A 24,175-nucleotide genomic window follows, 5' to 3' on the forward strand; every position below is an offset into this window, starting at 1 on the left:
CCAGAGATTATTCCTCAGAATTCTGATGTGATTTATAGTCCACATCAACCAGGGTTGCAATGAACAGACCTCATTACCCTGAAATATTTATGAGTGTAAACTGCCTCACCTCTGCTGTGAGGGTTTTATTATTCTAACAGTGCCAATAGCCAGTGGGAAGTTTTGCTCTAGCACCCACTGTACCACCATGGCACCCTACATTAAAATGCTCCAACTTCAGTAGCCACATGAAATCCAATAGCACATAAGCATCAACGTGCACACACTTCCAGGCACACAGCATTAGGAGCTGTTTCAGTAATGTGTTAAATTACATTTGTGTCATCTCTCCAGACGCACATGCAATAAACTCCTGAATTAAAGATCTTTAGACACTTTTCATTCAAGTCAGTGGTAAGACAAGGCAAATTCACACAAGAATTCAGTTGCTTAATTTAATAGTTTTACTGTGGTAACACTTCCCCCTTTCCCACCCTTCCTGTCTTTTTTGGAAAATACCCCTGCAGAAATCAGAGGTTGGCAGGAAGAAATGCAGCTACATTCTCTTCCTGGACATCCTGATCAAGAACCAACCTGTCGTGACATGTGGGACAGTGCAAGCACCCAAAACAACCCAACAAACCAAAAATATATATGTGTATATACACACACAACATAACTGATATGGTATTACTAAGGTACAGGTCAGGTGTAAGTCCCTGCTCCTACGTGGCAAAGCAACACTCCCTGAAAGATGGACAATGCTGCTGGAAAATCCCAGAGAGCACTTCTTCCTCAAGAATCGCTGGCACTTCTAGAGACAGGAAGATTTTCATTACACAGCCTGCTGCCAGCTCTCCTTTCAGAACAAGCCCATCCCCTTTCTGTTACTGTTATGTCAGGGGAGGACAGTGAGAGAAAGCAGCTCTTGGGATGATACATGGGAGGCAGAGCTTCATTTATAACCCCACACAACTGCTGGAAAAGGTTCAACTTTAAAAAGCATTAGGCTGGTTACCTTATGGGCCCCTGCAGACCATGAAGTGAAATCACATGAACACAACAGGCCTATTAATCACCCCACTGATTCCAAAGTGAGAAACAGCACCAATGACCAACTGGAAAGAAAGTTGAGAAAATTACATTCTGGTAGTTGGGTAACTCTAAAAACACTGGTAGTATCTTTCTGTAGGGCTTCCCTTTTGATTTCCTGGTGAATTCAAACAGTTAACCTGGATTTAAGTCCAGTCAATAGAAATATACAGTGGAGAGCAAACAATGGCATTTCTACCTAAACAAGTGTGTTTCCCTTCAGAGTTACAAATAAACTACACTTAGATAAGATGCAGAGGTGACTTTCTGTTTCATAGAACTTGGTTTACAAGGTTAAGAATGATTTGAAAATTAGAAAAAAGAAAAATAATTAATTCTTGATCTTTTGTATAAGGAGGTATTTTAAGTCAATTCAAATGACTGATGCAGGGATTGTTTCAGAGAACACAGCAGGCTACAGCAAGCTTCTTCCATGCAGGATTCAGAAACTGGATTTATTAACACCACCTCTAGAAGAAGCCATCAATGTCACAAACATTCACAAAGATAGTGGAGATCAAACGTGTAAAAATCTCCCCAGTTCTTAGGGGTAAGTGTATGTGCTTATCTGCAAAAAGTAAGATGATGGGTTTTCATGTGCTCAGAATTAGCATTTATCCACAAGGCTGAACTATTTTTATCACTTCCCCTTCTAAGAAGCCTGGGCTGACATGACTGCTTCCCCCATGCCAAGCAGCAGACCTGTGTGGGAAAAAGACTTTTGCTCTAATGGGAGAGTGGAAAGGGGAGTCACACCAATCACCTCCAACCACGTGGCTGCCACAAGCATCTTTTCAGCTCTGCAGTAAACAAACCCTCAGGGCTGGTCTGTATGTGAAGCAAATCCTTACGAGTTTTCCACCTCTCCATTCTCTTCCAGTCTTCCTATCAACAGTGACACTACTTTGGACTAACACTTGAAAGTTCAGGTCCCCAGTGGACTCCCATGCAGATATCACAACACTTTGGGCAGTTTCAGAAGCCCTCCTGTCTTTCAAAATGTTTTGTCTTGAAGAGTAAAAGATGGACAATTAAATCTAAAGAAGTAACATCAAGCAAAGGAGTTTACCATCTCCTTGAGCAATGCAAGCTCGTAAGATAGAGAAGAAACAAATCTTTGTTTGCACATTATAATCTATATTAAACACACACTTAAGAAGTCAACAAATTCAATGTGTTAAGTAGCAACCTTTTAATAAAGAAAGCAGAACCATACTTTGCTGTTAACAAATATTTTGAAAAAGGCTTATAAAATTAAATCTAAGCCAAGTATCTGGTGCATCTGCAGCTCAGAAGGAAGCATCAATACTCCAAACACCTGCTCAGTTTGTGTATTCTCCTTTCTTACAGAGGAAGTATGAGCTTCCAGTTGTCCAAGTGATTTAGAGAGCAATAAACTATTGCTCAGCAAGAACTATTTTCTTAGATGATTACAGATTAAGGCCAAAGAAGAAATTCACATGTTAAGCACCATCAACATGGAAGCCTGTCAAGGATATCAGTTTGAAGAGCCCAGATTTCTTCCTTGGCTCCCACAGCTGGGGGTCAGCCAACCACCAAGTGAGGCTCATGACAATAAAATCAAACTAATCATGGAAAATACACTCCAGTCACACTAGAGTGAGCTGATGCCAGGGGCTGGACAGCAGCAGGTCCTCATGTGTTCTATAGTGAAGGGTAAAGGAAGAGTCCCGAAGCACTGGAAGAAAGAGAACACAACAATAAATCAGCTCAGTTTCCAAAACAACTTCCCTCTGCAGACTCAAGGTATGAATGAAAAGCACCCTGTGTCTTGCCCTCAGGGCATCAGAATTCCAATCCCTTCACTGCTGATGCCATGAAACAGGCCTGTTTTAAGCATGAGATGTTAATGAAGACACAGAAGAAAAGCCCTCAGGAAGCCCCAGTTCCAGCCTTGCCCACTCACCCAGTGCAGTCCATTCAGCTGGAGGCCAGAACGCTGGGAGCACTCACTGGCCACAGCACCCGCAGCACCTGGGCACAAGCACAGGGTTAGCATGGCAATCCTCCATCCCATAACTGCCCCAGCACGGGGCCTTCAGGGCTCAACACACCAGGGAGTGCATTTTCAGAGAATCACACAACTGTTTAGGGTGCAAAGGACCTTAAAGATCACCTCATTTTTTCAATATTCAGGCACAGATTATTTACAGGTCACCAACTCAAAGTGAACAGCCCATCCACCAAGACCAATGTGCTTCCAGACGGGATCCATATTCTAGATGCCATCTAAACAGTTCCAGAAGTAAGATGAGGCTAAAACAAATCGTGCAAACTCCCCTGCACCTTCTCAACCCATCCCCCAGATATTCTGCTGGCACTCAGGTTATCCTTGTGCAAACCCTCATTTCACGAGTTAGCAACAACAGGACTTACTTACTTTGAAAGTTTTACTTTGGCCCTCCTGGCTTCTATCATAACCTCAAATATTACATTAAAAAGGCTTTTAAAACATAACATTCACAGCAGTGTAGGAGCTTTTCCTTGCAGTGGGCTTCTTCCCTGCCTATTTGCGTGTGGCACCTTCACATTAAGTGCATGAGTTAAGATGTAGATTAGCAAGGCAAGAAACCTTTGCCCTTGGCATCGACACTCAGCTCTGACAGGAAACTTCAGGCTTTTTTTTCCCTACCAAGTGTAGAACCACTCATTACACATTGGCAGGGAAGTGCACATCTCCAAACTATACACATTTTCTCTTAGATAAGCAAAGGACTCAAGTGTTTATAAATATGAAAAGTTCAGCAGCTGGCTAAAAAGTTAATTCTCCAGTCTCACTTAATGAGCTTTGGGGAAAGTGGTAGGGGGATTTGTTCTTAAAGTAAAGCAGAGTGTCACACAAAACAGGACGTGCCAGACATGGCTCTGCTTTGCCCTATTTTCTGCCCCTAGATGGCTGCCACGGACAAAATGGCAAGGAATCCTCCAACAGGGAGCTAAGGAACAGCCACAATGAAAAATGTTTTCTCCTAATCTTGCAATCACAAAAATTAGCCAATTTTTAATTTAAGTCCCATGACTCCTTTCTTTGTTGTGAAAGTATAAAACCACTTTGGAACAGGGACTGTCTTAGGATTTTGTCCAATTGCCTGAAAAAGAAAGCTGTTTTCAGTAGGATACAGCATGAACACTGCTGCACTGTTTTTTCAGTACTTTAATAACAATTTACACTGGTCTATTCCAGTAACATAAGGTTCCAATGTAAAAAAAGGGATTGATCTGCTTGGAATTGTCCAGAGCAGCTGTGGCTGCCCCATGCTTGCAAGTGCCCAAGGCCAGGCTGGATGGGGCTTGGAGCACCCTGGGATAGTGGGAGGGGTCCCTGCCCATGGCAGGAGGTGGAATAGGATGAGCCTTAAGGTCCCTTCCCATCCAAACCATTCCATGATTCTATGAAGGTATGCTCAGTGAGATCTGTTTACAGTCCTGCTATCACTCTGTATCACTGCTGTTCTTGCAGACTTCTTGGTGTCTTTGTATTACAGAAGGAATTGTGCAAACTCACTTTTGCAAGATGATACACGTCCATCCAGTCCTCCATCTACGTAATTATTAAACAATAAGAATTCATCCTGAATGAAAAAATAATCAGACCCTTTTGTCTGCAATTTTGACAGGAGTTCTTTTATCTAGCAGTGTTTTTCAGTTTGCTCAGAGAGCTGCTCAGATTGTGATTTCTGTCCCTTCTGTTGCTTACTGTGAAGAATCTGAACAGCAGCTACTCCAGAAACAGAGCTGTGTGATGATCAGGAACAGTGTGGTTCTCCAAGAAATCAGGAATCTGGATGAAACAAACAGCAAGGCCCAGGGAGCACCAGTACTGCAGCTCCTGTGGATCCTCTGCCACTGCCTGTTCACTGTCCTCACCAGCACCAACTCACCCAGTTAGCATGGGATCCTAAAATGGTTAGCATGGAATCCTAGAACAGTTTGGATTGGAAGGAACCTCAAATTCACCTAATTGCAACACCCTGTCAAGGTCAGGGACACCCTGCACTGTCTCAAGGTGCTCCAAGCCACATCCAGCCTGACCTTGGACACTTCAGGGATTCAGCAGCCACAGCTTCTCTGGGCACTTTGATGAGCTCTAACACATCTGGAAATGCTCAAGGCTCTGCCAGCAGCAGCCCCCAAGACCTCCAGCCCCCCGGGGCTGTAGCACACTCAAATCCCCGGGGCTGTAGCACACTCAAATCCCCGGGGCTGTAGCACACTCAAATCCCCGGGGCTGTAGCACACTCAAATCCCCGGGGCTGTAGCACACTCAAATCCCCGGGGCTGTAGCACACTCAAATCCCCGGGGCTGTAGCACACTCAAATCCCCGGGGCTGTAGCACACTCAAATCCCCGGGGCTGTAGCACACTCAAATCCCCGGGGCTGTAGCACACTCAAATCCCCGGGGCTGTAGCACACTCAAATCCCTGGGGCTGTAGCACACTCAAATCCCCGGGGCTGTAGCACACTCAAATCCCCGGGGCTGTAGCACACTCAAATCCCTGGGGCTGTAGCACACTCAAATCCCAGTGGTGTCACTCCCCAGGTCCCTGCACGGGGCAGGAGCAGCTCCTGGTGCCAGCTCTCCAGCCCTGCTGATGCTGTGTCACACTGTATACATTGGAACCAGTAAATGCTTCCTTGTGATTTTTGGCCACTTGGAATATTTTTAGCAATTTGCCAAGGTTTACCCTATGATTTATTATGGAGGAAACAAACTCAAGCACTAACAAATGAAAATATGTAAACTCAGACTTTACAAGTCCATAGAAAGGTATTCAACTTCTTAAAACCCTTCTGAGGCGTTCAGCTTGCTGTGGATTCAACTGCTGGGAAAAAAAAGTTTGATTAAGAAGTAACTGAAATGTAATCTAAAGAGTCACTGCTTGGAGATTTACAGTGAAAAAATCCATACACACAACACTTTTGAATTGTCATTCCTAAAACTGTGTTCTAGGTTTCTTGGAAATTCAAGAGTTGAAAATACATTTTGCACTGCTTTTATCTACGGTCAAAGCACTCTAGATAGACCAGCTAGAACTTTATTATCTCAAATTACTCTATTTAATAAGTTAAAGAACAGTAAGATGAAAAATACTTGAACTAACAAAATACATAGGAAAAATAATTTTAAAGGCTTCAAGCACAGGAATTACTTGAAGATATAATGCTCAATGTAGCAAATAGTAATTGCTTTATTAAAGTATGCTTGAGTGGAAAGGCTGGTATCATTAAACAGAAAATAATCTTCCATTTTTGGTACAAAAATTCAAGTAGATGTTACTACTACAGACCCCCAGAAGACAAGAGAGTATGTATAAAGTGTTAGCAGCCATCACAGCATTATCTGTAGTTAAAACTATTGAAGCAATCTATTAACTAAAACTCAGAATCACAGAATGGTTTGGGTTGGAAGGGACCTTAAAAGTAATCTCATTGCAATACAACACCCCTGCTGTGAGCAATAAAACCAAAAATGTAACTTTGATGTTGAGTATAATTTCTTACAAGTTCTCTGAATCCCTCTGAAAACATCAGGAATGGAATCATAAATACAATCATCTAATAAGTAAAATATGGAAGAATTTTTATCATTAGTTTATGAGTGAGAGTCAATATTAATTCTAGATAAAATAGCAGAATACTGGAATTTGGTATTTTCTTCTCAGCTGTCAATCTCAAGAGAGTAATCCCCTTCTTGCCTGATGATCTCAGCACACAATTTCAACTTTTGCTGATAACAAACTGCCACACAAGAGTGTCAAGGGCCCCTCTGTCTGTGCCTGCTGCCACTGATATGGTTGGGGGAATGCTGTGGCAACTCTTCTTGATCATCTCTTTTCAGCTGAACAGACACTATCCATCTTTTCCTAAAGAAAATAAACTAAATAAACACACTGCCAAATGACTAAACCCTGGGAGGTTTTTTCCCCACACTTGGACATGTCACCGGACATCCCAACTGTAAAGTCAACTCAATTGTACAAAGTCTTTTCTCTTTTTTGGTTCAAGAAACCCAGCAGAGGGAACTTCACCAAGCAATTCTTTGTTAGCATAACATTTGACCTTGTATCTCTTTGGAAATCATACAACTTTGTTAATGCAGCCCTTACAGAGTTAATCAAGCAGATAGCCCCTCGTTATTATGAACTCAGCCAATTATGAGCAGAACTGAAATTTGTCACCAGCATGTCCAACTACATTTTTCAGCATAAAGATCAACACCACTGTGTGGAAATGAGGCCTCACTCTCAGACCTGCATGACTTAAACACTAGACTGGGCTCACTAGTAAAACCAACACTTTGGGGAACAAAGTGCTCTCGAAAAAGAAGGGTTTTCCTCCTGGCTCTCCATTACCTGTTGCTTTAAGCCAGCCAGGATGCAAATGTCCTTTACCCTCTATTTTGACTAGCAAAGCCAGAATAAACGATTCCCTTCAGAGCTCTTTACTTGCTACTCTGCTCTACTGCCCAAGATCCACAGTTCAATAAAGGCCAAACTTACTGCTTGGAGTCCTTTGAGAAGCTGCCTATGCACTTGGCTCCTCAGCTCCCAGAATCCAGGGAAAGATGACAAGGCTACAGACAGCAGATGCTAACTGCTAAGTAAGGGAAAGAAACCCTAAAAAGAGCAGGGCAGAGAGGGAGAAAAGAGACAAGCACAGAAGGCTACTCCACCCTGGATCTCAAAATTCCTAAAAATCCAAGAGATAGCTTAGCAAACCCCATGATAGAGACAGTACTTACTGCTTTTGCAAAAATGACCATCAGCTCAGGGAACTGGTGGGTAAGGAGGGCCAGCATGGCTGAAAAGGAACACAGGCCTGCTGTGAAATGGATGAAAAAGGGAAGTTCCTTCTGGGGGTAAACGGAGACTTCGTGAAATGCTGAAAGGAAAAAATGAAGAATGTTGACATTTGATAATCAAGGACTGCTTTCTGAATAATTTATGGACTTGTAACTCATTTCTGGACTTTCAGAAGGAAAGACTCCTGTAGCACATCTTAGCTTCCAGTACTTCTCAAAAATTTGTTCCCTACAGAACATGCTTGTTTTCATTATTAATAGTCTTTACATATTTGTTTTCATCATTAATATTCTCTTCTCACTCTTTCACTTCCATGGGCTTTATTTCTGAAGCATTTCATCAGGCTCAGTTTTTGGTACCTACTTTTCTACCAGGACAGAGGGAACACCTGTGAAGTTCACAAGTTGTCAAAATTACCCAAACCAACTAAAACAATTCTGGTTTTTTCAACTCTCTGGAGCCCTTATCCTGTTGCTACACCCTGTAAGAAGCTGAGCAAGTACAAAACAACCAGCATGTTGTACACACATCTTTTTCTTCGTACTTCTTGAAGACTTCTGGTTGCAGACTACAGTAAATCTGTTCAGAGCAGCTGACAGAGCAGACCTCAAGGAAAACAGTGCCAGGACTGGGTTATAAATTCTGTATGTAGCAGCTCCTTGCAATTTCCAATCTCTGGTAACAAAATCCAAAGCAGGTGATTAGCCAGGCTAAGGGTGCCATGTGGAGCTTTCAGCACTCACTGCTCTACTACTGGTCACTCCTGAGGACCTGCTGGGTGTATTTGCAATTACTTACTGCCTCTGGATACCTGCAGCCCTGATTTCTATCCAATGATTTGAAAAGACTTTTAAATGGAGAAAAATAAGAGTTTCTATAGACATAAGTAACTATAAAAGGACTGCCCTTCTTGACAAGCTGTTTTAAAAATCTAACTAAAACCTAAAATTATAAATGAGCCTTCTTTTTGTTAAATGAGAAAATACAATTGCATTCTTTCATAAACTGCAGTCTGTAGAGGAAAAAGACACTTTACCCTTCCAGTTACTGCTTCTGAATGCTTGCACACTAAGGCACCATTAAAAGAGTAAACCCAGCAAAAGTGCCCTGGGCTTTTCATTTGAAAAGTGTTACTCATCAGAACAATCCAGGTTTTTAGAATCATTGATTTGGTCAACATTATTTAAATAGATACATTTTTAAAAATTGAGCGTCAAGATTTCTCGAGGAAGTGCTGCAATAAAAGTGTTAAGATGATTTTATTTATAGGTAGTTTTATATTTAAAACATAACAGGAATGCGTGAGTGATCCCGTTGAAATATCTGCATGTGTTGGTGTTTAATTATGCTGGGAAGTCTACAATTTAGGGTTAGTTGCTAACCAAGGAATTCCTTGTGCAATATCCTGCATAAGTGAGAAATGAGTAATTTAAAGCAGTCTGGGGGCAAATTTAAATTACACATTTTAAATATAACTTCAGGCTTTTAAATAGAAACACGTCTGTGCAGTTTTCCTTTCCACAGCTGTGGTCTCTGCTGGTGCTTTTGCAGTAGCCCTCTCCAGTCCCAGGGGAATTGTGTTTCTTCAAGATATAGAAGTTTAACCCCAAAGGAATTCAATTAAGATGTATAACTAACAGGTCAATTCTAATCTAAATTAATGCTATTTTCCTAAATATCACGAGTACACAGTAATGATATAGTTTATTTGTCTTGCCCAAAGGAAAGAACATGTAGGCTCATCATTGCATAAAGTAACCTTGAAGCAAAGAGCAGCTGGATAAGACTTTTCAGTATCAAATATTAGTATAAATCCATAGAAATACATGTATAAAAAGTTCCAGGAGGCAGCCAGCAGATAAATACAGGTCATTGAATTAATGATAGAAAGCAATGCATGTTCTATGGAGCTACAATAACCAAAGATTCTCTGTAAGATCAGAGGGGTTTTACTGGATAAGGAACCATGGATTGACTCCTTGCTACAACAGCAGTCAAATCCATGAATTCTTTTAAAAGCAATTTTTAACAAACAGTCAGCTTTGTTGTTCTCAAGGTTGGCCAGCCTCAGCCTGAATGTACCACACACAGATTTCATCTCTGAAGGACTTAGGCTATTACAGCATCAAGCTGACATTTACCACACACACACATCAAGTGCTTCAGGATCTGCTGGGAGGGACATCAACAAATAGCTGAATCCCCTTCACAGGAAGCTCAAACTAAAAAAATCACACTAAGGTAAATACAGAATACCACAAACTGAATATGTCCTTAGCCTGTGTTTTATTATCATTACTGCTTAGAAACCACTTACTTGGCAACAGCTCTCTGTCTGCTGTTTCTGTGCAGCTTGGGTAGGGATAGAAAAGATGTCCTTTCTCTAATGGGTATGGGATCATCCTAAATGCTGCAAAAAGGATGAGTGACATTAGATCTGTAGCTAATCAGGCAACCAGCTTCTCACAAAGAGAACCAACCACGCTGGAGGGGGTAAAGGCAGAGACCAGTCTTCTGTACAGAAAAAAATAAAAGTAGACACTTACTGCCTTCCCATGTGCAGTGCAGCAGATTTAGAGCCCCTTCTATCCTCTTCCAGTGCTGGAGGTGAAAAAAAGCATAGGCTACTGCCTCACTGTCCCCTCGCTTCAGAATGTGCTCTGGAGGCAGCACTAGGCTTTTCATTTCTAGTAAATACTGAAAGAAAAAATGGGAAGTACACCTGGTTACAGGGAATGTTCCAAAATCTCTGATTGTGAAATGTAAGTGGTCATTTTAGACATAATTGAGTGTAGAACTGAGCTTCTAGCACACAGTAGCCAGGCTGCACTAAGTGAGGAATGAAAAGCACCAAAACACACTCCTGTGTGCATGACTCTTAAATTAGGCTTTCACACACACAAAAAAAAATAAAAAATCAAGAAACAACATACAGCTTCAGTAAGAGAAAATAAAAATACATTCTTGTGGAACAGACATTAAGTATAATGCTGCAGGTGCAACACCAATGAGGGACAAATTTAGGCTGATAAAAAAACCCAAACCAACAGTATTTTTGCTCATTACTGAAAGTTTGCTCATCACTGAAAGTTTCAATGTAGGCAGTTGAGGACTTGTTACCTCTGAAGTATGAGCAGCAAATCTGAAAGTGTCAGTGTGCTAACCAAAAGAAGAATAATAAACCAAACCCAGGAAAATCTTCTTTTAATGTGGTCTTACTGGGCTACCACAAAGTATCTTTGATTTCAGATTTTTTTCAATTTCCACCCTCTCCCTCCATCAGCAGAAAATCTGATGCTCAGAGGGGTCAAAGAACACAAGAATTAATCATTTCCTATTTCTTTGCAACACAAAACATGCCTTTTTTTAATGTACCGGGTTAAAAAAAGTCAGGTATTCATTTGAACTTAGCTTTTTAAAACAGATGACTACTTTTTACAAGAATGAAATGACAGTTTCAGCTCTACTATTTACCTGTGAGCTGTCCTCTCCTGCCATACAGTGTCTCATTCAATAAGAGCCCAAGTTAATCCAGGTCTTTGATCATGTAGCTGGCAATTCCTTGCAGTGTCCCCCAAAGTGTAAGAATGCAGCAACCTCACCGATTTATTTCAGCAGATGCCACAAACTATGAGATTATTTACTAATCCAGTTTGAGGACTTAACTTTTCCCATTCAGACTCTTCAAGGAATGTAGATGGGGTTGTGCCCCAGCCAAATAAAGCACATTTGCTGCCTGGCTAGGTTCTTCTCTCAGTGCCTTGGGCCTGCACTCCGGAGGGTAATATTCTTGCTAATCCCCTCTAAGCCTCTTCAATTTTTTTTTTTTTTTTTAACACAGTAAAGGATCATTCACACAGCACTGCTGTGGGAAAATGGTCTCAAATATCTGACCCCTGACCTGACTCCTCATGCTCTCCACAGTGCCCACTTTTCCATTATGCTAACTGGGAATACAAACCCAGCAGTGGTGCTGAAGCCCCACTGCAAGTATTGCCACAACACACCAGTGCTCAGCTCCAGGCTTTGGCTCTCTCTGAGCCCATGTTACCACATAAACAGAAAAATTCCTGTCTGGCAGGTTTTCACATCCACGGTTAAGCATAAAACAGGCAAGGTGTCAGTACTGAAGGTATCTCAGTACTGAACAGAAGGTTTTGAAGTCTTTATACACAATGAAAATCTCGAAGATATTCAGAAGATGACTGCAAAAGGTTGTTTCATGAAGTACAAAAATGTAGTTACAGACTTCTAACTTGAAATGGCTTAAGAGGACCACTTTTCTAGCTGGTTCTAACTTTCCAAACAAACCCCAGCCTTGTAAAAGCAGAACAAAGAGAAACAAACCTTATTTTATTTTCCTTATGCAAAACGTTACGTACAATCACTTTCATCAGATGTGTGAACACAGGGACTTCCTGCTTTACATACTCATTTTTAGTCTATGGGACAGAACAGAGTGGAAATTCAAAGATCAGATTTTCTTCCCCCTCTGTGATCCATGGGGCAAGTTGCTTCACTTCTCTGCCCTTATTCACTTGTTTGTTTTGACCACACACATCTGAGTTCTAAACAGCCTGCACCAGTAAATTCTGCTCTGTCATCTAACCAACTGGTGCCTCAAGGCAATATTGTAATAAAAATCCCATGTAGAATGGACAGATGTACCATTAGAAGAGAAAATCAAGTTACTGAAACCTGGAATCAGCTCCTGCATTTGTCTGCAGAACTACAGACCATACTTTAACACCAGCCTGTTTGACACGATCTCTAACTTCTTTAAAAAGGTATATGAGGCTCCAGAAACAACTGGAGGATACCCAAAACAAAAGAACTTTTAGATAATGATAATGCATTATAATCTTCTGCCCCTAAAGGCAGAGGCTAAAGAAAAATCTGTCTGAGACTGTCTGAAATGAACTTGCTAGGCTCTTGATCAGTCATGCAAGCAAGCAGCAATTTCTCCCAGCAATTAGCTTCCTCAGTGCACATTCTATTGGACTGGACAGGCAGACAGGACAGGGATCATTCCAGCCTCCCCAGCAGCAGCCACTGGGGCTCCAGCACCATTTGCAGAGGATTAGACCCTGCACTGAGCCAAGCCTGCTTCCAGCTTTCACACTGACAGCAGCACCAGTACAGGAAAAAGCCATGCAAGATTTTATTTTCACCCAGTGCTCTGTGGAATCTGTGTTTTGATGCCATTTAATGGCAGACATTAAATTACACCCTGTGGTGACAGACTCCTTATCTTGTTTACACGTGGATGAAGAAAATAAGTGACTGCAAATCTTTCAATAACCATGGAGCCATGGTTGAAAGCCCAGCAGAACAGAGGGGTTTGGAATACTGGAGTGATCATTGCTTGGGGAACTTAATTTGGCTTCAGGAACTTGGAAGCAGGGTGCTGGAATGAGATATCTTTAAGGTCTCTTCCAACACAAACCATTCTGTGATTATTTTATTACTTTAAATATCTACATTTATATTTATTACTGTCCATCCTTATTGAGAGTAAAGGGCCTTCAGTAATACATTACTGGATTTTCCAATGAGTTAGGAAATTCCAAGTTTAAATTTTTGTGCAAAAACCCCTGTTTGAACAGCAGCTATTATTTAAAAAAATAATCTGGCCACAATACATTTATGATATAAATACTAATGATGTTTTTACCAACTCCATGGCTGGAGTTATAACCAAAATCAAGAAAACATGGGGCTGGAAAGGCTCCAATAATAAAATTAAAATAATAATATGATATTTTTCAGAATACATTGGCCCACAGTACAAGTGGTCCAATAGGAAATAGAATACTCTTACCTTTGGAACATGAGGGTTAAATTCCACAGCTCTGTGAATTGCTTCCACGGCACTAATTTCTGCTGTACTAAGCCCTCTTTTGGAGGCAGTTTCTGGGGAGAACCTGAGGAGAAAAACCCACCTTGAACAAAAGTAATAAATAATAAATTCTAACCAAGTGTTTATTTGCACTGCAAGCTTGGAGTTGGTTAAAAATTGGCTAATTTATCAAGAAAGATAATCAAACTCTTCTAGGAGAAAAAGGTTCTTGTTAGTCAGGTATCTTGACTGTTATCCATGCCCATATGACATGAAAATTCCTGTCAGCTCCCTGTTCCAGCATCACCTGCTGGGAGCTGGGCTCAGACCACAGTGAAATGTCAGCAGCAGCCACCACAAATATCCTGCACCCACCCCAAAAAACAAACCCCAAGCAAACACTGAAAATAGAATTTATACAAAAGCACTTGGCCAATACACGGGCTTGTGAAAAACATCCTCATCTGTACTAACTTTATGGATGCTTAAAAGTAATTTTAAATGGTGTTTTATTACACACACAAGTGTATAAATACACTCAACTTGCTCTTAGAAATGTTACTGCTATGGATTTAGGCACAAACAGGGATGTAAAAAAGACTCAAAAATTAAAATAATCCTTTAATCAAAGCAAAGATTTCTTTAAAGATCAGAAGTAATTTTAAAACGTAAAGGTTTAGACCTTCTCCCTTCATATCTTATCAAAACCCAAGATTAGCAACAAACCATTGTTTTCACACATGTCCTTGCTTACCTTTCTGAAACAGCTCTGGCTTTTAGCAGAGCTGCTGTGTAACATATTGCTGCTGACTTGGGAAGACTGATATCTGTGATAAAATAAAATAATTAAGCTGTAAGATTCTAAGGCAATACAAACATTTTAAACACACATCCCTTGAGTTAAAGACTTTTTCTTGGGTATGGGAGACAATGAATGTAACATCTGGAACATTGCAGCTGTGATTAGAAACTCTGAATTTCTTTGCACAGTCACCAGTCAGTCTCAGATTGAAAACTCCAAGTAGTGTTCAGGTGATAGAATTATTTTTTGTTTCTAAATGTACCAATACACTGAAACTGAATCCAAAGAGAAATGCACATATAAATACACTTAAGAACAGAATGGATTTCCTGTATTAACCCACAAAGTTTTAAAGTAAGCTTCTAATCTTGACTTAATTTTGCAACTGTGCATTAACACAGTTTTATACAATACTGAGAGACTGACCAGAAGCTGACCACAAAAAATTACATTACAGACAGGTAGATGAATTTTAACAAAAACTCAATTTCCGTTCTGCAGCTCCACAGGGGAAAATTCTATTAGTTGTAGCTTTGTGGAATATCTGAAGCCAAGTCTGAGCTGACAATTACAGATTAGAAGGTTAGCACTCCACAGTGCAAGTTTACTTTAAAAGCAGACAAAGTCTGGGGTCTAATTCCCAAGTACCACGTTGTGTATAGTCAGATGGTTCTTGCTTTTTTTGTAAATCCCGTCCTGGGCCTGTCCATCACTTACTACAAGTCTGGCTGTTGTGTCAAGCAAAACACAGGGGTGTTGCAAAGAGTTTGAAGCTTATACTCATTTTTCCAGAGGCTGAGGAAAAAAATCAGCAATGCTTTCTTAAGAAAGTGTCACAATTCCGGTCTTAACAGAAAGAAGCACTGAGCAAAGTGCAAATGGTTTTCATAAATTAAAAGGAATCCATGTAGAAGAGCATCAAGGAATGAGAGCTGGGTGCTAGGCTGGCCATGTAGAAGTGGCACAGGATTTGGGCAAAAATATACCTTTGATTCCCTAAGACAATAAAGAATTGACATAGGAGAGAACTGAGCACTCCTGAGAGTAAACTGCCATAAAATGCTGCCATGTCCCTCCATTCCAAGGTGATTTAAGGCCCTGCTCTGACAGCAGCCCTCTGTACTCTCAGGAAGTGGGCACTGTCTAGGTGGCAAAATGGAGGGCAATAAAAAATTAGTATGGATTTTATTAATCTTTACATAGACTTACACAATATCTGAAACCTATTAATTGAGACAGACAGTGAAAGCAAACTGCACCATTTGATGCACACCACTGATCTGTGGCAGCTGCATGTTTGCACACTGCTCATCTCTGACAAGCAACCTCAGCATTACAGAAGCACAAGACCAAGCCTGGAAGATGACAAAAAGGAAAACTACCTTTTCCAGCTAATTTACATCAATTACTTACAGGGCTATGTGCTGGCTGAAAAAGGCTGATGAATTTAGGCATATGCAGGGATGTAGAAGAGATTAATTAAAATAATCCTTGAATTGAAGCAAGGATTTCTTTACAGATTAGAAGTAACTTAAAAACATAGGAAGTAATTCATATGCAATTTAGTTTGCCTAAATTTGAGCTCAGCAGTCAAAAGGAGAACTTGACCTGCACTCCACAAGCACCTGTTTGTTACTGATGAAGGGAACCTGCTCACCTTGCTGAGGTCATGGGTACACTCCTGCCTGTGCACAGACATCCCTTGCCCAGCCCATTTATACTCCTGCTCCAAAACACCCACGTCTTCCAACAGGCAACACTTACCATCATACTTGGCTAAAACTGCCTGGACATCTGCATAAGCCTGTAACTCCAGAAGGGCCTCCAGGAGGTTTTCATGGATGTTCAGCATACTGAGAAGTGGAAACTCTTTCATCAACTGCAAATCAGTAAAGATAAATAAATTACAGACAGAACTGCAATTGCAATTATTATTGAATCACTTTAATACTTAATAGAAATCAGTACAACAATCCAGGATTTTTTGATGTTCTATTGTCTCAGAGTGTCAGAAACTGGCATGGAAGCAGCATGAAAAGAAGTGCATTTCATAAAATCACAGAATGGTTTGGGTTGGAAGCAAAGCACATCTTGTTCCAAGCCCCTGCCATAGCAGAAGGGCAGGGACACCTCCTGCTAGACCAGGCTACCCAAAGCCCCATTTAATCATGATGTGCAAATCTAATGGGAAAATAATTCTATTAATTATGATGCCTAGAAATTAACTTAAAACCATCAATTAGGACAATGTGACTGAAAACAATGGTTAACTCAGTTTTTTTACTTTTACTTACATCTCTCATCATTTTCACTGCTTCTCGTATTCTTCCAAGTTTCCTGGCACACATAGCTAACCTCCTTTTCACATACACCAATACATTGGTGTCTCTTCCTGATTACAAAGACAAAAAAATATTAGTCTATCAGTTTCAATCCTTACCTCTCCTAATTATAACTTTAGTTTTACATTTCTGCTCACACAAACCCACAAGTTCATGTGATTCAAAGTCCTTACTCAGCTGTGCTTCGTGCTGGGGGCTCTGGGAATGGCAGTTCTGAGATTTTCTGTAAATCATTTCTCCTGCTTTCAGAGCCTGCTTGAAGTATTTCTCAGCATCCACAATAGTTGTTGCTTCTTCCTCAGCCAGGAGGACATATGCAGTAGCACAACTGAAATAAGAGAAAAACCTACTAGTTCTTTTGAGGGAGAAAGTTTAGTATTTTTAGTAAGTGTTAGAAGTATTAGAAACGGGCAGGATTCACTTATGTATAAGATGTAGGCATTGACAATATTAAAATTCCAAAATACTGACTTGAGTTCAAAGGGGGAAGTTACAGGAAAAAAGAAACCTTTTCCATTTTTTTACAGAAAAAAACCACACACATCCCTCCCATTTGGAGAAACAGCAAAGGAAAAAATTGTTAAAGCAAGTTAAATTATTTTCCTTGAAACTGTAAAAATGGTCTTTAATTTTCTGGAAAGGTGTTTTTTTTTTTTTTTTGTTTGGTTTGCTTTTTCAAAACCAGGAGGTTTTTAAACATCTTACACAAAAATAACAAGACAACATAACAAAGCAGATTAGAGTTGTGGGTGAAATTCTTTGGTTTATGCTACAGAGTATTCTTAAATCCTTTACAGGAGTGGCATCTGTGAATTCCAAATACAGTTCTACCACAATGCCACCTCTGAAATACATGATCTTATATCCAATTCAGACCACTCCATACCTGAATAAGATTTCTAATAACACTAATACAATGATTTAAGGAAAAAAGCAGAACAAAAGATGTTTTTAGTAGGACAGTTCAATACTTCAGGAATATTTACAACCCCATATGCAACTCCCAGTGCTAAGAGTCCCCCTTAAGCATTCAGAACTTTGCTAAAAGTGAATCACTAGATGAAGAAACTGATAGTGTGCTCAATATCCTTCCACTTAATCCTTCACACTAGAAATACAGCAACTGAATTGATGAACTTACTCATTGTTCAACTCCAGGGCTTGGTGTGCTGCTTTAATCCGGGCTTGTGGGTTCCTCTCCCTCCACGCTTTCTGCATGACTGTACAAAAAACATGGAAAGGCTGCTGAGGGACAAGGACACCTGTGACAGACCTGGGAGCCACTGGAGCCAACACTGGCTGCTGGGAGCCAGCTCTAATTAACGTTCCCTTCCAGTCTGAAAATTCCTGTTTGCTGTACGATTTTTGTAAGGAAGAACAAATAAGTGTTTTAAATTCAGCCTGTTCCCACCACAAGCATCAAATTGTTGCGACAGCTCTTTACACCCCAAATTTAGTTTAAGAAAGCAACATCAGCAGGAAGATTCCTCACTGACCATTTCAGAACTCCTACAAGGAGCACAGACACAGCTTACACAACCAGACAGATGTACAATTTCTAAATTGCTACAGATTTTTGGAAACATTTCCCAAGATTTGTTGAAAGCTTGGCAGGAGCAATTGTTAAACACAGGTTCTTGCATAGACCTGCACTGAACTTTAATTTAAGCTTTCAAACAGAACTTCAAAGAAAACAGTGATGGAGTAAGTGGTGTCTTTCACAGGTAGAGTTTTGTACTTCAATATTAAGTTGTCCAGAGCAGCTGTGGCTGCCCCTGGATCCCTGGAAGTGTCCAAGGCCAGGATGGACAGGGCTTAGAGCAGCCTGGGACAGTGGGAGATGTCCCTGCTCATGGCAGGGGTGGAGCTGGATGAGCTTTAAGGTTCATTCCAACCCAAACCATCCTGGCATTCTGTTCTATGATTATTTTTTTACAACTGTCAGATCACAAAGGGTTAACAATTTATTTTTAGATTTACAAAGCACATTTGAGTGGGACCACATGGCAAAGCCAAGTCAAGATAAACATTTATCAGCTTATTAGAAAGTGTTCTAGGGAACAAGTAAAAAGGATGAAATCTATTCAGAAGTGTCCTTTGAACTACAACTTGAATTCAAAATTATTTCAATGCAATGACTCCAAATCCCTCCCCACCATGCTTCCATTTGGTAAAACTGGAAAACACAAAGTGAAAACCAACTTCTAGGAAAACAACACTCTCAGAGCTACCATTTTCTATGCAGGATTATTAACTTTCACATTAAAAACCAGTTCTGAAAGAACTCCAAAACCTTACATTCATGGAGTTCCATATCTGGCCTATCTCAAGGACGATAAGAAAACTGAAGAATCTATACATGTTTCTTTTGGAACAAAACCTCCTGCTGTCCAACAAGAATAACGTGGAAAAATATTTGACTTTTCTTCTGGAAACAAAATATTAGTCTTGGCTCAGCAAGCGAGACAATTCACTCCCTTTTGTGAAATAAAAACACATCTTTCATATCAAACATGTCACAGCCAGCTGACAAGGAACACCTCCGGAATGTGACAAATTGACAATAATTCACACCCACACTGACAATAACCAGGTAAAGAACATTTTCTGCACTAAACATGTGGAACACAAGGAAAAAAAACTGGAGACTGCACTATTCATTACTAAGGTTTCAATGAGACCACATTTTGGCTGTTGAGAATATAATCCAGGTTTTCAATATTGTGTTAATTATTTGAAATGTGTGAGATCTTAAAAAATGTCAGGACCCTGACACCACTAAAGTTGTAGAGAATACACAGCATAAAACAACATCTTTCCACTAAATTTCAGTAAACACTAAGTTTCAAGGCCAGGTTGGAGGGGGCTTGGAGCAGCCTGGGACAGTGGAAGGTGTCCTTGCCCATGGCAGGGGTGGAACTTAGGCTTTAAGGCTCCTCCCAACCCAAACCACTCTCATCTATTAAACCTCTTCAGTAGTTGAGGAAGGATACAGTTTGACAGAACATTTGACAGGGTAACTTGCACTCCCTTTGTAGTTCAGCAAAAGCACACACCTGCCAGTGGCCAACAGTGCCACACCTTGCACAGACAGCAGTACCTGTGTCTGAGGGCCGAAGGGCATCCGTGTCACATGTGAAAAGCGTCTGATGATCTTGAGCAGACAAATTCATGTCATAGTAAGTAAGAGGCTCCTTCCCAGTCACCCACATGTACCTAAAAACAGCAGAAATTTCACTGAGAGGCATTCCTAGAAATTAGCAATGCTGATACCAAGGGGATAGCTGATGTGCCTAGTGTAGACAATCTGTAATAAAATACTAAAGCTACCAATGCAAAGTTTCAAGTACTACTGTTCAATAATTTGTAAAGTTTGAAACTACTTGGGAACTGGCTTCCTAGAAAGCAGTTTTTCCCATGAAGTAACACTAGGAGACTTACAACATAGTTTAATAAAAGAGAATTTAGATTGAGAATCACTGTCTCAGCCTCTGAATAAAGCTTTTTTCCTACTTTACTCTCAAAAAGCCCAGATGTTATAGTAATATTTTTGTTCTTAACATTGAAACTACCAAAGCTTGGCTTGGTGCCTTTTAAACAGGATTGGTATCAATCACCCCTATAATCTTGCAGGTCTCCAGCTGTCTCCTGACATTACCAGTGCAAGCTCTGTGAAGAAGTCATGTGCATGCCCCCGATTAAATTTAAAAATATGCAGTGGAAAGCAAGATAATTAATACCTGCTATACTCTGCCCCTCTGAAAAGATTGAGAGGATTTCGCCACACTTTGCACTCTGAGGAATTAAAGAAAAAGTACTTTTTAAATTAAAAGCACGGGAAATGATACCTTGAAGTTAAAATGCAGCAAATCAAAAGCAGTTCTGCTTTCAAAAGCTGCTTTAATTTTATTATTATGCAATCATCATCTTCTTAAACTTCTGTTATTCCGTAAGTATCTTTGCTCCCCAACATTTCTGAGGTACAAAAGCACAGGGTGGGAAGATTAAGCAATGCATGTACACTCATGCAGTATTTACCTTGCACATATTTAGAACAGTCAATAACTAATGTTACTGAAATGCTTTTAGCTAACTGTTTAACATTTGTTAAATCGTATCTTTAACAATGAATGGTTTAGAGTAAAAAAGTATTATTATTTAGTTTATTTTTACCACTACTAACAAAACACTGTAAGATGTAGGCTTTGCCCATATTTTAGAAGCACTAATGCAGAGGCAAAGCCATTAAAAGCCACCTTGAAGCTTAAGGAAAGGTGCTGGGACACACGAGAATCACCTGGCATGCTCTGCCTGCTGCTCTCATTGTCCCCTGCCGAGAAAGCTGCTGGAGCTGGGGGGCTGCTCTCTGCACCCCCGATGAGGGGCCTCAGATGGCTCACAGAAACCTGCTCGATGAAGGACGTGCCGTATTTTCGGAAGTGCCACCACTCAAACACCTGTCACCGGAGAAAAAAGCACCAGGAACTCCCTTAGGTGACACCTCCCAGAAAACATGAGGGGTGAAGAGTGATCACAGTGAGTACATCCCCTTAGAAATGAGCAGGGATGGGACTTATGTCCATACAGAGTAACACAAACGATCTGGTTTGGCCTGTCTTGTCATGCAGGATCACTCACAGAACGTGAAAGAGATTGGAAACAACCTGCAAAATTTTAGTCAAATGTTATTCTCCTCCCTGCCCTGGTCACTAGGGTAACTCATAAACCATTTCAGAAGTTTCTGTATAGAAAAACTGGGAACAGAGGCAAAAAAACATTATATGCTCTTTTTCTGGTGAGGATAATTCAAGCTGTAGCCCTACCTGTAAACCAAATTTGTAGTACTCAACACAGGTGTAGTTTTTTCATTTCACAAAAATAATCTAATCTAAAAGAATAAAGGACAAAATGGCCCATTAAACTGAGATGTTCTGCTAACCAGAAAGAGAGAGGCTAACAAAGAGTTAACAGCAATGACAGACACTTAGCAGAAATTTTGGGCCAAAAATATTACCATCTCTTTTTGAAGCCATTAAAAATGCCTGCATATCACAAGCCCTCAAGGACTACACCAAACTGTCAGCCTTAGACCAATGTGGATCCTGTGCCTGGATCAGGTACTGGTCTCTCCTCTCTGGTGACCAGTGACAGGACCCAAGGGAGTGCCTGGAGCCGAGTCAAACCATTCTGGCATTCTGTGCAAGTTATTTTCTCGCTCATACAGTGTGAGTGAGAACATACAACACACACAGCAAAGGAGTTGCAATGATACATCAGAGAAGTTCCTTCCCAGCACAAAGGCACCCTCTAGAGTCTGATATTCATCCCCTATACCCCTCAAAGTGATCTGAGAGGTGCTAAAGTTTAAAAAAGAAAAAAAAAAAAGTGGACTACTTACAAATATCAGTCCAGATATAAAAGATGAAGTTACTGTAAGGGCAAAGTAGAATTTTGGAGTCAAAGTGCTTAAGAACACAGTCGCTGTTAAGAGAAACAAAACCAAAGACTTAGTAAGTAGAACTAAAAACAAAAATAGCTTGTCCATTAAAGAATGCCAAATAGCATGCAAATATATAGTAGACTATAAACCTAGTAGCTTTATAATGCTGCACTGTTAGGGAAATCATCACCACGTATTATTTTGTTTGTACTGACCTGTGACAGTCAAATTTTACATCCAACCAAAAAAAAAAAGGCTGTACATTTCTAGACAAAGCATCTTATGGTTTCACCCCTACAGTGGCTGGAGGACCATAACAAACCAATGTAATGTATTATTTCAAATTAAGACAAAATCATCCTGTTTTAATGTAAATTTATATTCAGTGCTAACATAGATTTTCCATAGACCTCTCCCTCCTGCTATGGAGAGCACAATGCAGGGAATGCAATTATCTAGTGGTGCTCTGGCCATGGTCTGGACTCAAACTGCACATCAGCCTCGTCACCTGCCACCAGCACAGGCTGGACACGGACAGTGGTGGCCAGGGCAGGGCTGCAGAGGACAGACTGACAGACCTCCAGGTGGGAGCACGGGGCAGTGCCCTGGCTGCTTTCAGCTGCCCGGGACTGCCCAGTCCCCAGCCGTGTCCCTAACCCTGGGGTTAGGTGACGAGCTCAGTGTGTCACAGAGCAAAGGTGGGATGCACAACCAGCCCATAGGCACTGCTGGGACAGACTCACAGAATCAGAACATCAATTAGTTTCGAAAAGACCTTATCAAGTCCAACCTGTGACCAATCCCCACCTTGACAAGAAGACCAGAGCACTGAGTGCCAGGTCCAGCTGTTCCCTGCGTACCACGAGGGGTAGAGACTCCACCACCTCCCAGGACTGCTCGTTCCAACGCCTGACCACCTTTCTCAGGAAGAAATTCCTGCCGATGTTCGACCTGAACTTCCCCTGGCACAGCTGGAAGTCGTTTCCTTTTGCCCTGTCCCTGTTGCCTGGGAGCACAGCCTAATCCCTCCTGGCTGTCCCTTCCTGTCAGGGAGTCGGAAAGAGCGAGAAGATCCCCCCTGAGCCTCCTTTTCCCCAGGCTAAGTCGCCCCAGCTCCCCCAGCCCTCCTGGTGCCCCAGGCCTTCCCCAGCTCCGTCTCCTTCTCTGGAACGCTCCAGCCCTGCAGCGCTGCTGCTGAACGGAGGGTCCCAGAGCTGGACACTGCGGAGCCGCCGGCAGCAGCCGGCACAGCGGGACAAGCGCTGCCCCGCTCCCGCTGGATACGATTCCCGATACAGCCCAGGATGCCGCACGCCCGGCTCCACAGGCAGGGGCCGCCTCCCCCCGGCGCCATCCGCCCCTGCCGCCCTCACCGGCCGCCAGGCCGTCCCGGAGCCGCACCGGCACCCGCAGCACCGCGTACAGGAGCCCGAGCCCGGCGGCCACGGCCAGGAGCCCGCGGGCCCAGGGCGTCGCAGCCCGCCGCCGCAGCTGCTCCCAACGCCGCAAAGCCGAGGGCGGCCCTCGGCCGCTCCCACCGCTGCCGCTGCCCTCCGCCATCACCGCCGACGGGGCACGCCGGGACAGGGGAGGGACAAGCACCGGGGCGGGGCTCCGCTAGCGCGGGTAGCCCGTTCACCCACCCCGTCACCGCTGCTCCAGGGCGAATCCCGGACCGATCGTCCACCACATCACAGCCGGGGTTCCCGGAGGCTCCGGGACGCGGCAGGTTCGCCACCGCCGTGTTCCCGGTAGCGAAGAACCTGCCCGTTCCTATGATGGTGGCAGCATCGCGTCTGCCCGCAGCTAAGATGGCGGCGGATGCGCTTCCGGTCTACAGCTCCCAGCCGTCTCAG

General features: G+C 42.0%; 1 protein-coding gene across 2 annotated transcripts; it reads right to left on the minus strand.

Annotated features, from left to right (window-relative positions):
• Positions 1–2,239: 2,239 nt before the first annotated feature.
• ST7L (suppression of tumorigenicity 7 like) lies at positions 2,240–23,899 on the minus strand. 2 transcript variants are annotated; one of them, XM_014893443.2, is made up of 16 exons: positions 23,693–23,899; positions 22,278–22,360; positions 21,177–21,336; positions 20,620–20,674; positions 19,980–20,095; positions 18,021–18,099; positions 17,053–17,207; positions 16,832–16,929; positions 16,302–16,416; positions 14,490–14,562; positions 13,718–13,820; positions 10,443–10,593; positions 10,214–10,306; positions 7,836–7,975; positions 2,999–3,066; positions 2,240–2,770 (listed from the first exon to the last, which is right to left on the minus strand). In XM_014893443.2, the coding sequence occupies exons 1-15, from the start codon at positions 23,877–23,879 to the stop codon at positions 3,013–3,015; spliced, it is 1,662 nt and encodes a 553-aa protein (XP_014748929.2). In that variant the 5' UTR covers positions 23,880–23,899; the 3' UTR covers positions 2,240–2,770; positions 2,999–3,012. The 2 variants fall into 2 exon arrangements, with proteins under 2 accessions (XP_014748929.2, XP_088036316.1); XM_088180190.1 differs by lacking the exons at positions 2,240–2,770; positions 2,999–3,066 and adding an exon at positions 7,551–7,710.
• Between the last annotated feature and the right edge of the window lie 276 nt (positions 23,900–24,175).

The sequence above is a fragment of the Sturnus vulgaris genome, chromosome 29 (assembly GCF_052056855.1).
Source record: "Sturnus vulgaris isolate bStuVul1 chromosome 29, bStuVul1.hap1, whole genome shotgun sequence".
Lineage (NCBI taxonomy): Eukaryota > Metazoa > Chordata > Aves > Passeriformes > Sturnidae > Sturnus > Sturnus vulgaris.